Here is a 15,359-nt window from a genome sequence, read left to right as displayed (position 1 = left end):
TTGCACATGACCCAATAATTCCATTGCTAGGAGACACTAGATGAGGTGTCAACAAAGTACAGCCTGCTGACTATTTTCATAAAGGCCATGAGCTAAGAATGGCTTTTATATTTTTAATTTTTACATGGTTAAGGGAAAAAAATTATTAAGAATATTTTGACACATAAATTTTAAGAAATTCAAATTTCAGGGTCCAAAAAGTTCAACCAGCAAACCACCACACCCATTTGTATTACCTATTAGGACTTCCTTGCTAAAATGGCAGCACTGAGTTATTGTGACAGAGACTGTTTGGACTGCAAAATGTAAGATATTTACTATCTGGCCCTTCATAGAAAAAGTTTGGTGACTTCCGCCCTAGATAAACACACAGGTACACAGGAAATAAACTTTTAAAAAAAGTTAATAGTAGGAATATGAGATATACTAAGATATTCCTAGTAAAACATATATAATAGTAAAAAGTTGGATACAACATAAATTTCCACAAACGAAAATTTATAAATAAAATGTAGTATATTCATACTATGAAATACTAAATAATAATGAAAAAGAAAGCACTAGAGTCCTGGCCGTGTGCTCGGTTGGTTGGAGCGTCATCCTGCACACCAAAAGGTTGAGGGTTTGATTCCCAGTCAGGGCACATACCTAGATTGCAGGTTCAATCCCCTGTCGGAGTGAGTATGGGAGGCAACTGATAGATATAGATATCGCTGTCTCTGTCTCCCCCCTCCCCCCAGTTCTCTCAAATCAATAAACATATCCTCCGGTCTCAGGCGAGGATTAAAAAAAATGATTTTAATAAATAAAAGCACTAGAATCACTTATCAACATTATTTAATCTCTCAAACAATGCTGTAAGAATGGAAAGTTGCAAAAAAAAAAATAACAGAGATGATTTATAAAATATGCAAAATAATTTATACACACACACTTCAGAGATATACAGAGTAAAATACAGCCATGGCCAGTGTGGCTCAGTTGGTTGGAGAGTCTGGAAGATAGCTGGATCTATTCCCAGTCAGGGCACATACATAGGTTGCAGGTTTGATCCCAGGTTGGGACACGAGCGAGAAGCAACAGATTGCCATATTTCTCTCACATCGATGTTTCTCTCTCTCTCCTTTCTTTCTTCCTTCTTTCCTTCTTTCTTTTTTTCTCTTTCTTTCTCTCTCTCCCCCCCACCCTTCCTCCCTCTCTAAAATCTTTTTTTTTTTTTTTTTTTAAAAAGAGTAAAGTAAATGAAAACTACCAAATGAAGGATGGTGCTTACCCCTGGAGAGGAAGTAGGAAGATGCCAAAAGGAAAGGGTTTACCCCAGCTTCAACTATATTGGTGATATTTTCTTTAGGCTAGGAAGTAGAACGTGAGTTGGTTTTTAATATGTTTTTTTACTGGTTTTAGAGAGAGAGGAAAGGAGAGGCAGACAGAAACATTGATGAGAGAAAGCGCCACACCAGCCAGGGCTAGAATGTGAACTTTTAAATATATTACTCTATTTCACATATATTTTACATATATGTGAAATAGAGTAATATATGTGAAATATTTCCCAATAATTTTTAAACTATTAAGATTTTACAATGAAAAAATAGGACAAAATTTTTTTGAAGGATCACTGAGACAGAAGTTAATTTCTGCAACTTAGAAATATAAAAGCAGCAAAAGAAAATATACAGAATTAAATGCAAATATAAGAAAATTCCAGTAAAAGAATTTTAGGTGCCTCTGTAGTGTTACAGACCCTCTCTTTCTTAAGAACCTGTCAAGATTCTCCAAAGGCAGTCTATTGGAGCCCTGGGCCACAATGTTAGAAGTTTGAGTACCCTGATGCAGAAACCACATAAAGAGGCCTTTAGGCTCTAACTTTCCATACTTGCCAGAGGTCACACATTTGAATAAAGCCATCTTGGAACCTCCAGACCAGCCAAGCTACCACCAAATGACTACCACAAATGCTATATGAAGCAGGAGAAAAAAAAAAAAAAAATCACACAGCTGAGGTGATTTTCTCAAATTCCTAATCCACAAACCTTTATCCCTTGGTACAGAAGACAAATAGATTGTCAAATACTACCTCATGATGAAGTCTGAATATATTATATTCTTGGGAGAAATTAAATTAGAATTCTGTGTGAGTCACCAAAACCCCAATATTCTTTGCCTCAGGATCCAGCTATTTATTGTCAGTGTTTTCTGCTTTATTAACTTCATTCCAAGACTTCTATGGACCTTTCGGCAGGATACCAATATGCAGTTTAGTTCTATCCAAGGCTATCATAAGGCAGAAGTCTGGTGCTGTTGGCATTGCTGGAAGCTCACTGATCTTCTATGGAACATGAATATCAAGTGGCATTACCTTATCCCAAAGTAACACAGTTGGTTCTCAATTTTTTAAAATACAGTTAGCTCAAGATGATGCACACAAAGTTCCAAAGCTAGAAAATCAACAACTCCGTAATGATTGCAAAAGCCAAGTGGCTCCAAATATTCTTTCAGCTGTACAAGAGGACGACCATCAAAATGACAGGGGAACTCAGCACTCAGTAAGACGGGCCAATGAAACACTTTAATTGTGAAAGTGCAAACGCATAGCTTGACACGGAGAAAATGGACAGTTCTATAATAAACTTAAATTAAAAGATCAACTTGAGAAACTGTAAAGCCTGGAAATAGTGAAGACAAAGGAGACTCAAAAGCTGATACTCAGCCTGGCTGGTGTGGCTCAGTGGTTCAGCGTCAACCTATGAACCAGGAGGTCAAGGTTCGATTCCCAGTCAGGGCACATGTCCAGGTTGCTCAATCCCCAGTAGGGCACGCGCAGGAGGCAGCCAATCAATGACTCTCTCTCATCATTGATGTTTCTCTCTCTCCCACTCCCTTCCTCTCTCTGAAATCAATTTTTTTTTAAATATGTTTAAAAAAAAAAAAAACGGAAATTGGGTGTCTTTTTAAAAAAAAAGAGTTGATACTCAAACTTGTGAAGAAAATGCTCAAGATTCTCAGACAAAATAAACAGCAACAAAAAAGATTCTCAGATTTAATTGCTATTGTGACAAAACTAAATTATTCTTTGATATTTCCTGCGATGATGATAGAGAATGGAGACCAAAGTGAACTGAAGAAAAAAGATTAAATGGCCAAAACATTGGAACTTTTGGAAACCCAATTGGTCCAGACTGTGGCCATTGGAGTTACGGAGGCAGAGAAGATATTGATTTCCATGGAGGAAAGTCAGCCAAGGTCATAATGTCTCCAATATTTAGTGGCAGATTGATATTCACTGTTGTAGGGGCAGAAAGTTTACAGATTCTTGAATAGAGGAAAAACAACAGGTTACTTTACAGTCTATAAACAAGTCTTGGAGAATTTCTAGCTCTTCATGTCCTAAAAAATGGCCTCAATTTTTGCACAAAATGAAATTTACTGTACACAAGACCAGCCCTATTTTTTCTCCCTGCTGTTTCAAAGATTGTAATGCAGTTAATATGGGGGGGGGGGGGAAACGACCCATATTCAAAACCAAGGACGAAATGTTACTTGAAATATCAAAAAACCTTCCAAAAACAAGATTAAAATATGGCTTGTTGGGTTTTTTTTATATATATTACTTAAGCCTTTAGTTTCACATAGCCTCAAGGTAGTTGATAACTTGGGACAAGGCAGAATATCTACCAAACATCCCAATTTGCCTGAGACTGTCCTAAATTTTGGCAATGGATGTCTGTATCCTCTGGAAACAAGAGGTCCTAATTTTTGGTGATAGATGTAAAAGGTCCTGGGAAGTACAAAACCCTAAGGTAGCCCCCAAAATAGGGGCTAAAAGCAATACCATTTTTATTTTTATTTTTAATCCTCGCCCAAAGATATGTTTATGTTGATTTTTTTTTTTTAAATATATCTTTATTGATTTCAGAGAGAGGAAAGGAGAGGGAGAGAGAGACAGAAACATCAATGATGAGAGTCATTGATCAAGCCCGCAACCCGGGCATGTGCCCTGACCGGGAATCGAACCCCGATCGCCTGGATCCTAGGTCGATGCTCAACCGCTGAGCCACACCCGGCCGGGCTGTTTATGTTAATTTTCAGAGAGAGAGGAAGGGAGACAGAGAGGGAGAGAGGGAGAGAGGAAGAGAGAAGAAGGGAGGGAGGGAGGGGAGAAGGGGAGGGAGGGAGAGACTGAAAAACAGACATTGATCAGTTGCCTCCCGAACAACCCAGGATCAAACCTGAAACCTTCTGATGTACAGGATGCCGCTCCAACCAACTGAACCAACAGGCCAGGGCAAAGCAACACCATCTTTAGTGTCAAATGAATACTGCATATATTATCTATCCTAAGTACTAATGGCCTTTTTTAGCTGATGATGGCAATTTGCAGCTGATAATAATGGATCGTCCATTGTTGCATCACTCCAAGTAATGTGACTTAAGTGTACAACTTAAGTGGGTTGTAACTGTGATCATTAACAGTTTGACTTTGACTTTGTAGAATAACTATTGTGTTTTGTACTGATGTAGTCCTGGGGGTTTCCTTCTTAGTTTTTCTTTTGAAATCTCTCTTTTGTTTTTTTAATTACTTTTTCAATTACAGTTGACATTCAATAGATTAGTTTCAGATGTACAGCATACTGGTTAGACATTTATGTGACTTACAAAGCGATCCTCCCAATAAGCCTAGTACCACCCCCGGCACCATACATAATTACAGTATTAGTGACTATATTCCCTATGCTGTACTTCACATCCCCATGACTATTTTGTAACTGCCAATCTGCACTTCTTAAGCCCTTCATCTTTTTCACCCAGTCCCCTAACCCCCTCCTCCCTTCTGACAACCATCAAAATATTCTCTGTATATATGAGTCTGTTTCAGTTTTATTTGTTCATTTACCTTGTTTTTTAGATTTCATATACGTGAAATCATATGGTATTTGTCTTTCTCTGTCTGACTTATTTCACTTACAATAATACCCTCTAGTTCCATTCAAATGTCGAAAAAAGTTTTTTTTATTTTTATGGTCAAGTAGTATTCCATGTTCCACAGCTTTTTTATCCACTTATCTGCTGATGGGCACTTAGATTGCTTCCAAATCTTGGCTATTGTAAATTATGACACAATGAACATAGGGGGCATATATTCTTTCAAATTAGTGTTTTGGGTTTCTTCAGATATGTTCCCAGACATGGAATTGCTGGGTCATAAGGCAGTTCTATTTTTAATTTTTTTGAGGAAACTCCATACTATTTTCCACAGTGGCTGCACCAAACTGCATTCCCACCAATAGTGCAAGAAGGTTCACTTTTCTCCGCATCCTCGCCAACACTTACTGTCTGCTGATTTATCGATGATAGCAATTCTGACAGGTGTGAGATGATATCTCATGGTGGTTTTAATTTGCATTTCTCTGATAATTAGTGAGGTTGAGCAACTTTTCATTGGTCTATTGGTCCTTTTTAGAGAAATGTCTTGATACAGTGTTGATTTAATATTTACTACTGTAAATAGTGTGACTATGTTTTCTACGAGTTTACGTTATGAAAATGAAAAATATTACAGTAACAACTCCAGCATAATACAGACATCATTAAATGAAATAAAAAAGAAAAAGTTTCTAACATTCTTCCTCTTTTCTTACTTATACTTGCCTCGCTTCAGAAACTCTTGAATCAGTCCTTGATCAAAGGAAAGTAAAAAATAATGACTTTATGTTGTTACTTATACCTTTAAAACAAATTTCAAATTGTGTGGCCTACTTTGTTATTTTTAGCTTCCTCAACTGTCCAAAAATTAGAAACTTTTGAATCTCATAAGAACTGCCATTTTCAAGTTTAAGAAATATTATGACTGTTGAATTAAAAACAAAAAACAAAAACCACATAGGTATGAGAGAGTAAAGATGGCTGTGTAGATTAAAAATAGCTGCGTATTTTTTGTCACTGTTCCCTTTCAATGGTGGGGTCTAATTCTCCCCCCCTTGAATCTGGGCTGGCTCTGTGACATTTTGGCCAACAGAATGTGGCAGAAGAAATATTGTGTAACTTCTGGGGTTGGTCCTTAAGAGATCTTTGGCCCAGAGTCGACCTCTGAACCAGGAGGTCTCATCAATTCCCTGTCAGGGCACATGCCCGGGTTTTGGGCTCGATCCCCAGTAGGGGGCATGCAGGAGGCAGCCAATCAATGCCTCTCTCTTATCGCTGATATTTCTCTCCCCTTCCTCTCTCTGAAATCAATAAAAACATTTTTTTTTTAAAGAGAAATCTGTGGCTTCTGCTTTTGCCTTCTTAGAGTTTTGCTTCATCAACAAGTGATAAACCCCCATAATCCCCTATTATTTTGCCTTCTCTTGTCCACCCCTCCTCCCAAAGGTAAAGCAGGTAAGAGGAAGATGTGGAAGCAAAGGGATAAAGACGTGAGGGAGAAAGGACATGCTGACGGAGGCTAAGGCTATAAGTCAGGTCCCAAGTTCCAATTCTGATTTTCCCACTAACTTGCTATGGGTCCCCTAACAGAAAACTGGCTAATACCTAGAAAAAAGGCAGTAAGTGAAAGAAAAAGAATAAAAGCTAAAATTCAAATTAAAAAAGAGGCAAGATGGAGAAGGAAAGCAAAAAAAAGATGTTCTTTTCTCTACCTGCTAAAAAAATAAATATAACACCAACTAACACATAGTGCTTGGGATTACAGGCCTGGAATTGTTCTAAGAATTTAATATATATTGACACACTTAACCTTCATGGCAACTTTATGAGGGAACTACAATTATTATCCTTGTTTTACACATATGAAAACACAGTTTAAATAATCTACCCAAGATCACACAGCTAGTAAGTAGTAGAGCTGGATGCTGAATTACAGTATCTGTGAAACCAGGAAATACATATACTTATGTAAGGAGTAAATAAGGAGTGGCACCATGATGTAGTTTTTAAAAGTGGTGCCATCAGAAACACTGAAGCACGCAACAGAGTGACGAATTTCAGAGGGAGTAGGGGGTGAGAAGAGGTTAACCAAAGAACTTACATGCATCACCCATGAGCGGGCAGACAGTGTGTTGAAGGCCTGGGGGGTAAGGATGGAGGGGTCAAGGTGGGGAAAAGGGGGTGTCTGTAATACTTTCAACAATAAAGATAAATTAAAAAAAATAATAATAAATAAATAAATAAAAGCGGTGCAATGAAAAGAAAACAGCAGGGTTATATGGAGAACTTTGTGGTGTGTTCCCCGGAGCAGATGGAAACTAAAGAGTTTGTGCATATTCATGGAATGCCAATCATCTAGGAGAAATTGTGCTTTAATTAAGAGGTACTGTGAAGTATTTACTGTCCCCAGTAAAAGGGACAAACTAACTGGGTTGAACTACATTTATATGCATTTATAACCAAGTAATATGGCTAAATATGGCTCAGGGGAAATGGAAGACACTTCTCACTTGGAGACAAAAGCAATTTTGCTGGTATAGAGGACAACACTGCAGTCTTTTCAGCCTACTGGGCAAAGTCCACAAAGGGAGATGGGCCCAGAATAAATAGGAAAACAAACAGAGGTGTGTGTGTATATGAAAAGGGAAGGCAGAAGGAAATGGAAGAAAATATTGATGAAGCAATTATCTGGGAGAAGAAAAAAGGCAAAGGGAAAACAAACTAGATATGTGTAAGAGCAGCATGAAAAAGAAGAAACTAACATGAGAGGAAGTAAACTTGTTAAAGGTTCCAGGGGAGAGAAGGGGCAAGTATCAGGAGGTTTCCACGACTGAGCTGGCTAATATCACCTCTGCCCTGTATGCAATGGTGTCCTAATGCTCTCACTGATAATCTTTTGCTCCCCTCTAAGCTTCGTCTATGTGGCAGCCAGTGGCCTCCTTTAAAACCAATTTGATAATGGTACAGTCCTCCAAGCTTGTCTTGTACTCCTCTCCTTGCCGGCACCACACTGTCCTCCCCTGGGCCCCCTACACATGGCATGCTCCCTCTATTTTATTCCCTCTGACTGCAAAGCGCCATCGCCCCACCTCTTCTTCTCTTATTCACCCGTCGAACTGCCCTGATTAGAGCAAATTCTCATTATTATGAATAATCCCCTTTTGCTGCACTTGATAGTTATAATTTTACATTTACAAGTGTGACTATTTGAGCACTGACTTTCCTCACTGGACCAAAAACTCCATGAAGCAACACTTTCCCCCTCATCACTGTGCCTCTCAGCGTAGCACCTACAACATTACAGTTGCTCCATAAATATCTGTTGAAAGAATGAAGAGAAACCTGCCAAACTACCACAACTGAAAAGGGGGATAAGACAACCTTAGATAAATACAACAGAATGAATCAAGTCAAAGAAGAGAAAGAAAAAAATTCAACACAAGCTGTGATCTAATTAAATTCACAAAATAAAGTACAACAGTTGACAGTAAGCCTCCTTTCCCCTAATGAAGCCAGAAAAGGAAATGGTTGGCAACAGCATTTACTTAATGGGTATAGGAATGTAAAACATAACTTAGAATAAAGGCATCTCAAACTCCATTTGACCAAAGCAGAGCTATAAACTTCCCGTTCCTCTACCAGTCCACTCTACCTCAGTAAATGAAACTACCCACCAACGCCTCAAATAAAAACCTGGGAGTCGTCTTGGATTCCTCCCTTACTCGGACCCTCAGTATATCCATTACAGTCTTGCTAGCTCTGCATCCAAACCTATCTCCAGTCCCCCACTCCTTCTCCCCAGCCTTCACTGCTACTATCCCATACAGAGCTCTATTCTAATTAATATTCTATCTCACGTTCCTGCTTTTACTCCTGCTCTTCTCTAAGTCATTCCACAGTGAGCAGTCAGTGATACTTTTAAAAGACAAACCCTACATCATGACACCCCTTTGCCCCAACTCTTGAATGACTTCTCACTTCTCAAAATGAAATAAAAATTTATGATCTTATATGATAGATCTGCTTCTCTTTCATATCACTCTCTCCTTTGCTTGCTACATGTCACCCATGACCTTTTTAACAAATGGGACCATGTATTATCATCTCAGAACCTTTACTCACATCATCCTCTCTGAAGTGTCCCATGGTTAAGGTGTTACCTTAACTCAGGTGTCACCGCCTCACAGGAAGGCCTTTCCTGACTTTTTAACACTATGTAAAATGGCTTCCCCATTCTTTCATTGTTCCATAATTATCATTCTTTCATAGCCTTTATCATATTATCTTGTTTATTTCATTAACAACAAATATGTTCCAGGTGTAAGAAATATGATGGTGAGAAAGCAAAGTCATTGCTTTCATGGAGCTTATTTATATTAGGACTGAAAAACATGTAAACATACATTTATCATGAGATAAGTGCCAATATGAAAATAAAATAGTAAAAGGGAATACCGTGTGTTTGTGTGTGTGTGTGTGGCAGTGTGACATTTTAAGTAGGTTGTGAGGTCTGAGCAGACCTGAATAAAATAAAGAAGGGAACTATGTGAAAACCTGGGGTAAGATTGTTCTAAATGGATTAATGTATAGTTATTTATTAAGAGTACCTCCCATTAAAATGTAAGTTCTATGAAGCCAGGGGCCCTATCTTTTTAAAAAGATATATGTTTTTATTGATTTTTATAGAGGAAGGGGAGGGAGAGAGAGGGAAAGAGAGAGGGAGGCGGGAGGGGGGGAGAGAGAGAAACATCAATCAGCTGCCTCCTGCACATCCTCTACTGGGGATCGAGCCAGAAACCTGGCCATGTGCCCTGACTGGGAATCAAACTGGTGACCTCTTGGTGCATGGGGAGCACAACCAACTGAGCCACACCAGGCCTTAACTACCTTATACACTGCTATAGTCACCTTGGTACAGTGTCTAGCACAAAGTAGGCTATAAATACTTCATGAGTGAATGAAAACCTACATCAGTTTTTCAAGAAGCCTACTGGCGAATAAGGAAAGTATACCATGTACGTGTTTAAATATTAAATCTTAAGGGCCTACAAGAAAAGAAGCCTTTTGAAAACATGTAAACATGGTAATACGAAATGTATGGCAAGTGTAAAAAAAAAAAAAAAGAGAATCAGACACAAAAAATACAATTAGTGAATATTATTCTATTTATTTCAAAAAATTCAGTACAATATATGAAAACTCAACAAGAAACTGAAATCCTTGCTTTCCCTTATGTTCACATTCTAAACACATTACCATTTGCTTTCTTTATGAGAATGCTGAAGGAGACATGATGACACTCAAATTTATCACACCTGGACATTCACAGGCCCTTAAGTTAGAATAAACTAAAAGCAATAGTTTGAAATTCACATCTGCCCTGTATCTGTTGCCTTTATTTGTACTTTTTCTATCCCATGTTCATACAGTCAAAACTTAAAACTGAATCAGAAGCATACAGAAGCCCAAAACTTAACGCAGCACAAAAGTACAATCATCTGCATACAGAATATAACAAGCATCAGTAAGCTATCTTTTGAGGTTCCAATACCAAGACAAAAAAAATGATGCACACAGCACCACCTGTTAACACAAGCTGCACCACTATCAGGCTCTAATAGCACCTGTTCTGCCCAAACTAGAATAAAAGTAGAATGGATGTAACATTAAATGAACCCAGAAAAACATAAGCTTTCCACATCTTCTTACCAGGAATCTCCTATCAAACTCGCATCACTTTCAGATAAAGCGTAGCTTGCAGAACGAGGTAAGAGTCCTTTTGCTTTGGTATATACTCATGGAAGAAGAATTAAGTAAATGAAGGCTTCTTTTCCCACCTACATCTATTAGTGCCCATTCGTTCATTAGACTAATGTTGAGTACCTACTGTGTTGCAGGCCATTAATAAAACCATAAACAAGGCATACCCACCCCTTAACACCCTCTTAAAGAACCTGTTACTACAGTTAAGTGGTACTTTAATTTAGAAATGTTTCTAATTATTTTTTAAAAAGTATCACTTACACTGTATATGAAAATCATCTTATGAATTACCAGACTTTGTAACAATCCCTGCACCAGCAGATACATTCATCTTCCTAAACGCTGTGTGTGTGCTCAATTACCAGTGTAAACAATGAACCCATAACCAAACTAAGCAAAGTGCACATTAACGTTCTTGGTCCACAACTACAATGAATTTAGCTGTATTTTGGCAGTCCTTGCGTACTATATGGGCAAAGAGCCAATACTGTTACCCATAACCACCATTTCCAACAATAACTAACATACAGTTTTTCTTAGGACTAGCTTTAGTCCACCTACAGCAAATGTTTAACTTTCCCTCACAAGCGAACACAAATGGAACCATCCAAACTTTGTCTATTAGCTTTGGTGACTGTCCCCAAATTGAAGTTGTGACCCTCATTCTCTTTTTTCAGGTAAATTATGAAATATTTTTAGCAGAACACATTCCGTAAGAGTATCCGAGAAGGCCAGGCCTCATCTGAATGCTGGCTGCAAAGGGAAGCCTGAAGCTTCGCGAAAAAGAAAGACCGGGGGTTATAAAACATAGTCAAACTACCTCTCCCCTCCCTACTGAGGCTGGACCCCAATCTCACCCAAACATAGCATTTTGAAACTTTCCGTGGACACAAGACCTGAATGCAATCTCCTCTCATCCTTCAGGCCACCACCAAAAAGAATCCAAAAATGTCAGGTTTACGCGTGCACTGCCGAAGGGCGCCCGCCAGGCCCGCCTCGCAGCCCGCTCCACCCGCGCCCTCTCGCCCGCCCGGGTCCAGACCGAGACCCTCGCACCGACCGACGGGAACCCAGCGCTCTCGCCGCACATTCCCTCCCCGCCATCACCACGGCCACCCCCACCCCCGGTGCCTCCACCGCCTCCCCCCAAACTACCCAGCGCGAATAACCGAACACCCGGGATCCGGGGCCACATTTCCCCGTATTTCCCTTCCCTGCCCCACCCCCGCAAGGGCAGACATAGATGTACCTTCCAGAAAATTAATCTCCCCGGTGCTGCCGCCGCTCTTGCCAGCCGCCATCTTCCTTCTCCCACGCCGCCGCCTCCTTAATCCATGGCCCGCACCGCCGCCGCGCTCGTCGGGATGAGGGGCCGCGCCGCTGGAGGATAACCGCCTCAGGGTTGCGGGCCTAGGGCTGCGCCGCCAGGCGGGGGGCGCTCCCGCGCCCAGACGGGCCTACACAAAGAAGGCCGGGCGCTCCGGGCCTATCCGCTCCGGGCTTCTCCTCAGGCGCCGCCGGAGCAGTGAGAGCGGCGACGACGACGGCGGCGCTTCCCAGGCCCGGTTCCTCTCGGCCCACGACTCCCCATCCACCGCCCACCCAAGCCGCCTGAGAAGCTTCCCCGAGTCGCGCGCCCCCAGGAAGAGAGGTGGAAGGCGGGCACACACACACGCCTCCCCTCGTCCCGGGCCGTAAAAATGGCCGCACCCGCCGGCTGGGGCGGCGAGGTCTCCGCTACCGTCAGGCTCCCCCGGGCGCCTCGCTCCTTCTGCAGCCGCCGCCGCCGCCGCCGCTACGGCCGTCCGCCCACCCCGCCCAGGCGCGAATGCATCAGCGGAGGCCTCTGCGACTGTCCATGTGGACAGGGGTGGGTCTCAGCCCCCGCCTCGCGTCCGTCGCCACAGCAGCTCGAGCCGCCGCCGCCGCGCTCCTCCCCCACGGGCGCCGGAGCTGCCGCCCGGCTCCCGCCCCCGCCGCAGCCCCCCGCGCCGCTCCCCTCCGGAGCCCCGGCCCCTCTCCCACGCGAAGCGGGCGCGGCGCCCGGAACGCCGACTCGGGGAGCCCCGCACCCCGGTTCTCGGCGGGGCTGGCCCTGCGCGGCGCCAGCTCGGCCTAGACGGGATTAGTCCAGCCCCCGCCGCGGCCGGGCAGACCCGGGGCGCGCGCCCTCCCGCCCCGCGCCCGCCGTGGGCTCTGTGGCAGCGCGACTGCCCGTGAGATGTTGCAAGTTCACTCCTCTGCGGAGGCCTTGGGATTTAAACCGTGACCAGCGACACAGGAGAGGTAGCGTGAGGCAGTGCGAGCAGAAGTTTAGAAAGTGACTTGTGGTCTTCATTCATTTTTAAAGAAGTTTTCAAAATAATTTATCTGGGAAGACTCTACAGTACGCTTCGAGTGATTTTTGTTTTGTTGTTGTTTTTTTTTAAAAAAAAAAAGCCTGTCATTTATACCCCAGAGACTTCAAAAACCTACCTTACAAGTCAGGCCTGTAATTAATTGCAGGTGGCTACATCGTGTTGTTGTTTTTTTCTTCTTTTCCTTTCTTTTTTCACGTTATAAAAATAAGACCTGTTCAATAACGAAAATTGAGAAACTACAGAAAAGCTGAAAGAAGTAATGCCTGAAGCAAGGAAACGGATTCCCTCCTAGAGCTTTCAGAATGCAGATGCCTTGATTTAGCCCAGTGAGACAGATGCTGTACTTCTGACCTTTCAGAACTGTAACATAATAATTTTTGTTAAGTTGCTAAATTACTATTTGTTACAGCAGCCGTAGAAAACTAATACACATGGACTGGGAAACAAGGTGGAGTGATGTAAAAGATGTATTTTAAGCAATGTAAATTAGTATCTTTCAGGCCAAGTCATTGTTTTGCTTTCCTTATTGATTTCACCTAATCTCTATGGAACTCCGTAATTCCACTTTTTAAAGGGAAGTACGGATTAAGCCAATGGTTCTCCAGCTTTAGCCTGCATCAGAATCAACTGGAAAGGCTTGTTCAAACACATTGCTCTCTCCCACTCCTAGAGTTTCAGTGGGTCTGGAGTAGGCCTGAGAATTTGCATTTAAAAAAGTTCCCATGTGATCCAAATGCTACTTGCTGATCAGGGGACCACACTATGAAAACCACTAGATTAAACAATCTCTGAATTCCTTTCCAGTTCAATTATTAGTCTATAAATTTGCACTTACAAGTGAAATTAGCATTTTTCATATTCGAGTATAAGATTAAAGATATTTTCATCTAGTAAAGGAATGCTTTTTCTCTTAAAAAAAAAAAAAGCACTTGCTGAAACCACTGTACTTTCACATGAATATGATCAACTAAGAATTGATAGTATCATATATTCGGGGCCCAGAAAACTTGGAATTTAGGACATGTCCCTGAAACTTAGATGTACTTAATATATATACAAATAAAGGGTGTCCACAAAATGTATACACACTTTGAATAATTATTAATTCCAATGGGTCAAATCTGAAAGGAAAGAAACATCAACTGAGCTATTAGCTGTTAAGTGTGTATACATTTGGGGGTCACACTATATATACTTAGTATATTTACAAATATTCAGTAGCCCTCCTTTATACATACATTGTTGAAGCTCAAAGATGTTACTGAAAATGTCCCTGAATTTTAGAAATATGACTAACTACAAAACCAGTTCTCTGAGTTATACGTTTAATTTTTATCAAAAGTCTAGCATGTCTTTATTGTTTAAACTTAGCAAATTCCAGTCAGGTATCAGCTAACTTTTAGCTGTCATATTAAACACAATTTAATTCTGGCATAAAAAATAAATATAATGGAGAAAAGTTAATTACTTTAGATTCGAATGGAAGGGTAATTAATTACAGTGGATAGAATAAGCTACTTTTTGTTTTCTAATTATATTAAAATTTGGATGCCCTAGCTAATTTGCTCAGTGGTTAGAGCATCAGCCTACGGACTTAAGGGTCCCCAGTTCAATTCCGGCCAAGGGTCCATACCTCGGTTGCATGCTCAGTCCCTGACCCTGGTCCGAGTGGGTGTGGGAGACAACCAGTCAATGTTTTTGTGAAAAAAGCAATGGAAAAAATATACTCAAGTGAGGATAAATAAATAAATAAATAAATAAATAAATAAATAAATAAATAAATAAATAAATAATAAATATGCATATCAGATCAAAGCACTTGTTTAAAACCATTCAGATTTCCCTGGCTCTTAGGGAAAAAATCCTAAATCTTAATTGATCTACTAGCTACCCTCACCACCGCCACCGCCACACCTACTTCACTAGCCTCATCTTGCAGCATTTTCACCTTAATTAATCCCCAACCACTTTGTATTTCTTTCAGTTCCTCAAATACTTCATCTTTTTTTTTTTTTTTTACTTCAGAGGCTTTGAATGCATTTCCCTCTTCATCTTCAATGCACTTTTTGTCTAGAGCCTTGCACCAGTAGGTTAATGTTTACCTGCTGAATGAATAAACAAACGAATACAACATATTTAAAATAACCTTTCCCAAGGAAAATTCAGAATCAAAGAATTCTAGAGCCCAGACTTCTTAGAGATCATCTAATACAGTCTTCTGAGAGGTCCAGAAAATGTCTTTGCCCCAAGTAACACTGTGATAGAAATCTAGGAAAGATACCCTAAAAAGGATCAGCAATCCAGGGGGCAACC

The 15,359-nt window shown here is 40.9% G+C and overlaps 1 protein-coding gene across 14 annotated transcripts in view; it reads right to left on the bottom strand.

Moving 5' to 3' along the window:
- Positions 1 to 14,236, bottom strand: part of SENP6 (SUMO specific peptidase 6) — a gene marked incomplete at its 3' end in the record, with an annotated part of 101,803 nt that extends 87,567 nt beyond the window's left edge. For 2 of the 14 annotated variants that reach the window (XM_081141321.1, XM_081141312.1), the window contains exon 1: positions 11,936 to 14,236. In XM_081141321.1, coding sequence (XP_080997447.1) covers positions 11,936 to 11,987 — 52 coding nt within the window. In that variant the 5' untranslated portion in view covers positions 11,988 to 14,236. The remainder of the gene's footprint in view (positions 1 to 11,935) is intronic. The other 12 variants (XM_081141319.1, XM_081141322.1, XM_081141311.1 and 9 more) reach the window with 9 other exon arrangements.
- Positions 14,237 to 15,359: the final 1,123 nt, after the last annotated feature.

Source organism: Miniopterus schreibersii (assembly GCF_964146895.1).
Source record: "Miniopterus schreibersii genome assembly, chromosome: 6".
Taxonomy (NCBI): Eukaryota; Metazoa; Chordata; class Mammalia; order Chiroptera; family Miniopteridae; genus Miniopterus; species Miniopterus schreibersii.
Note: the sequence above shows the minus strand (reverse complement) of the source record. Positions and strands in the feature narration are given on the sequence as shown.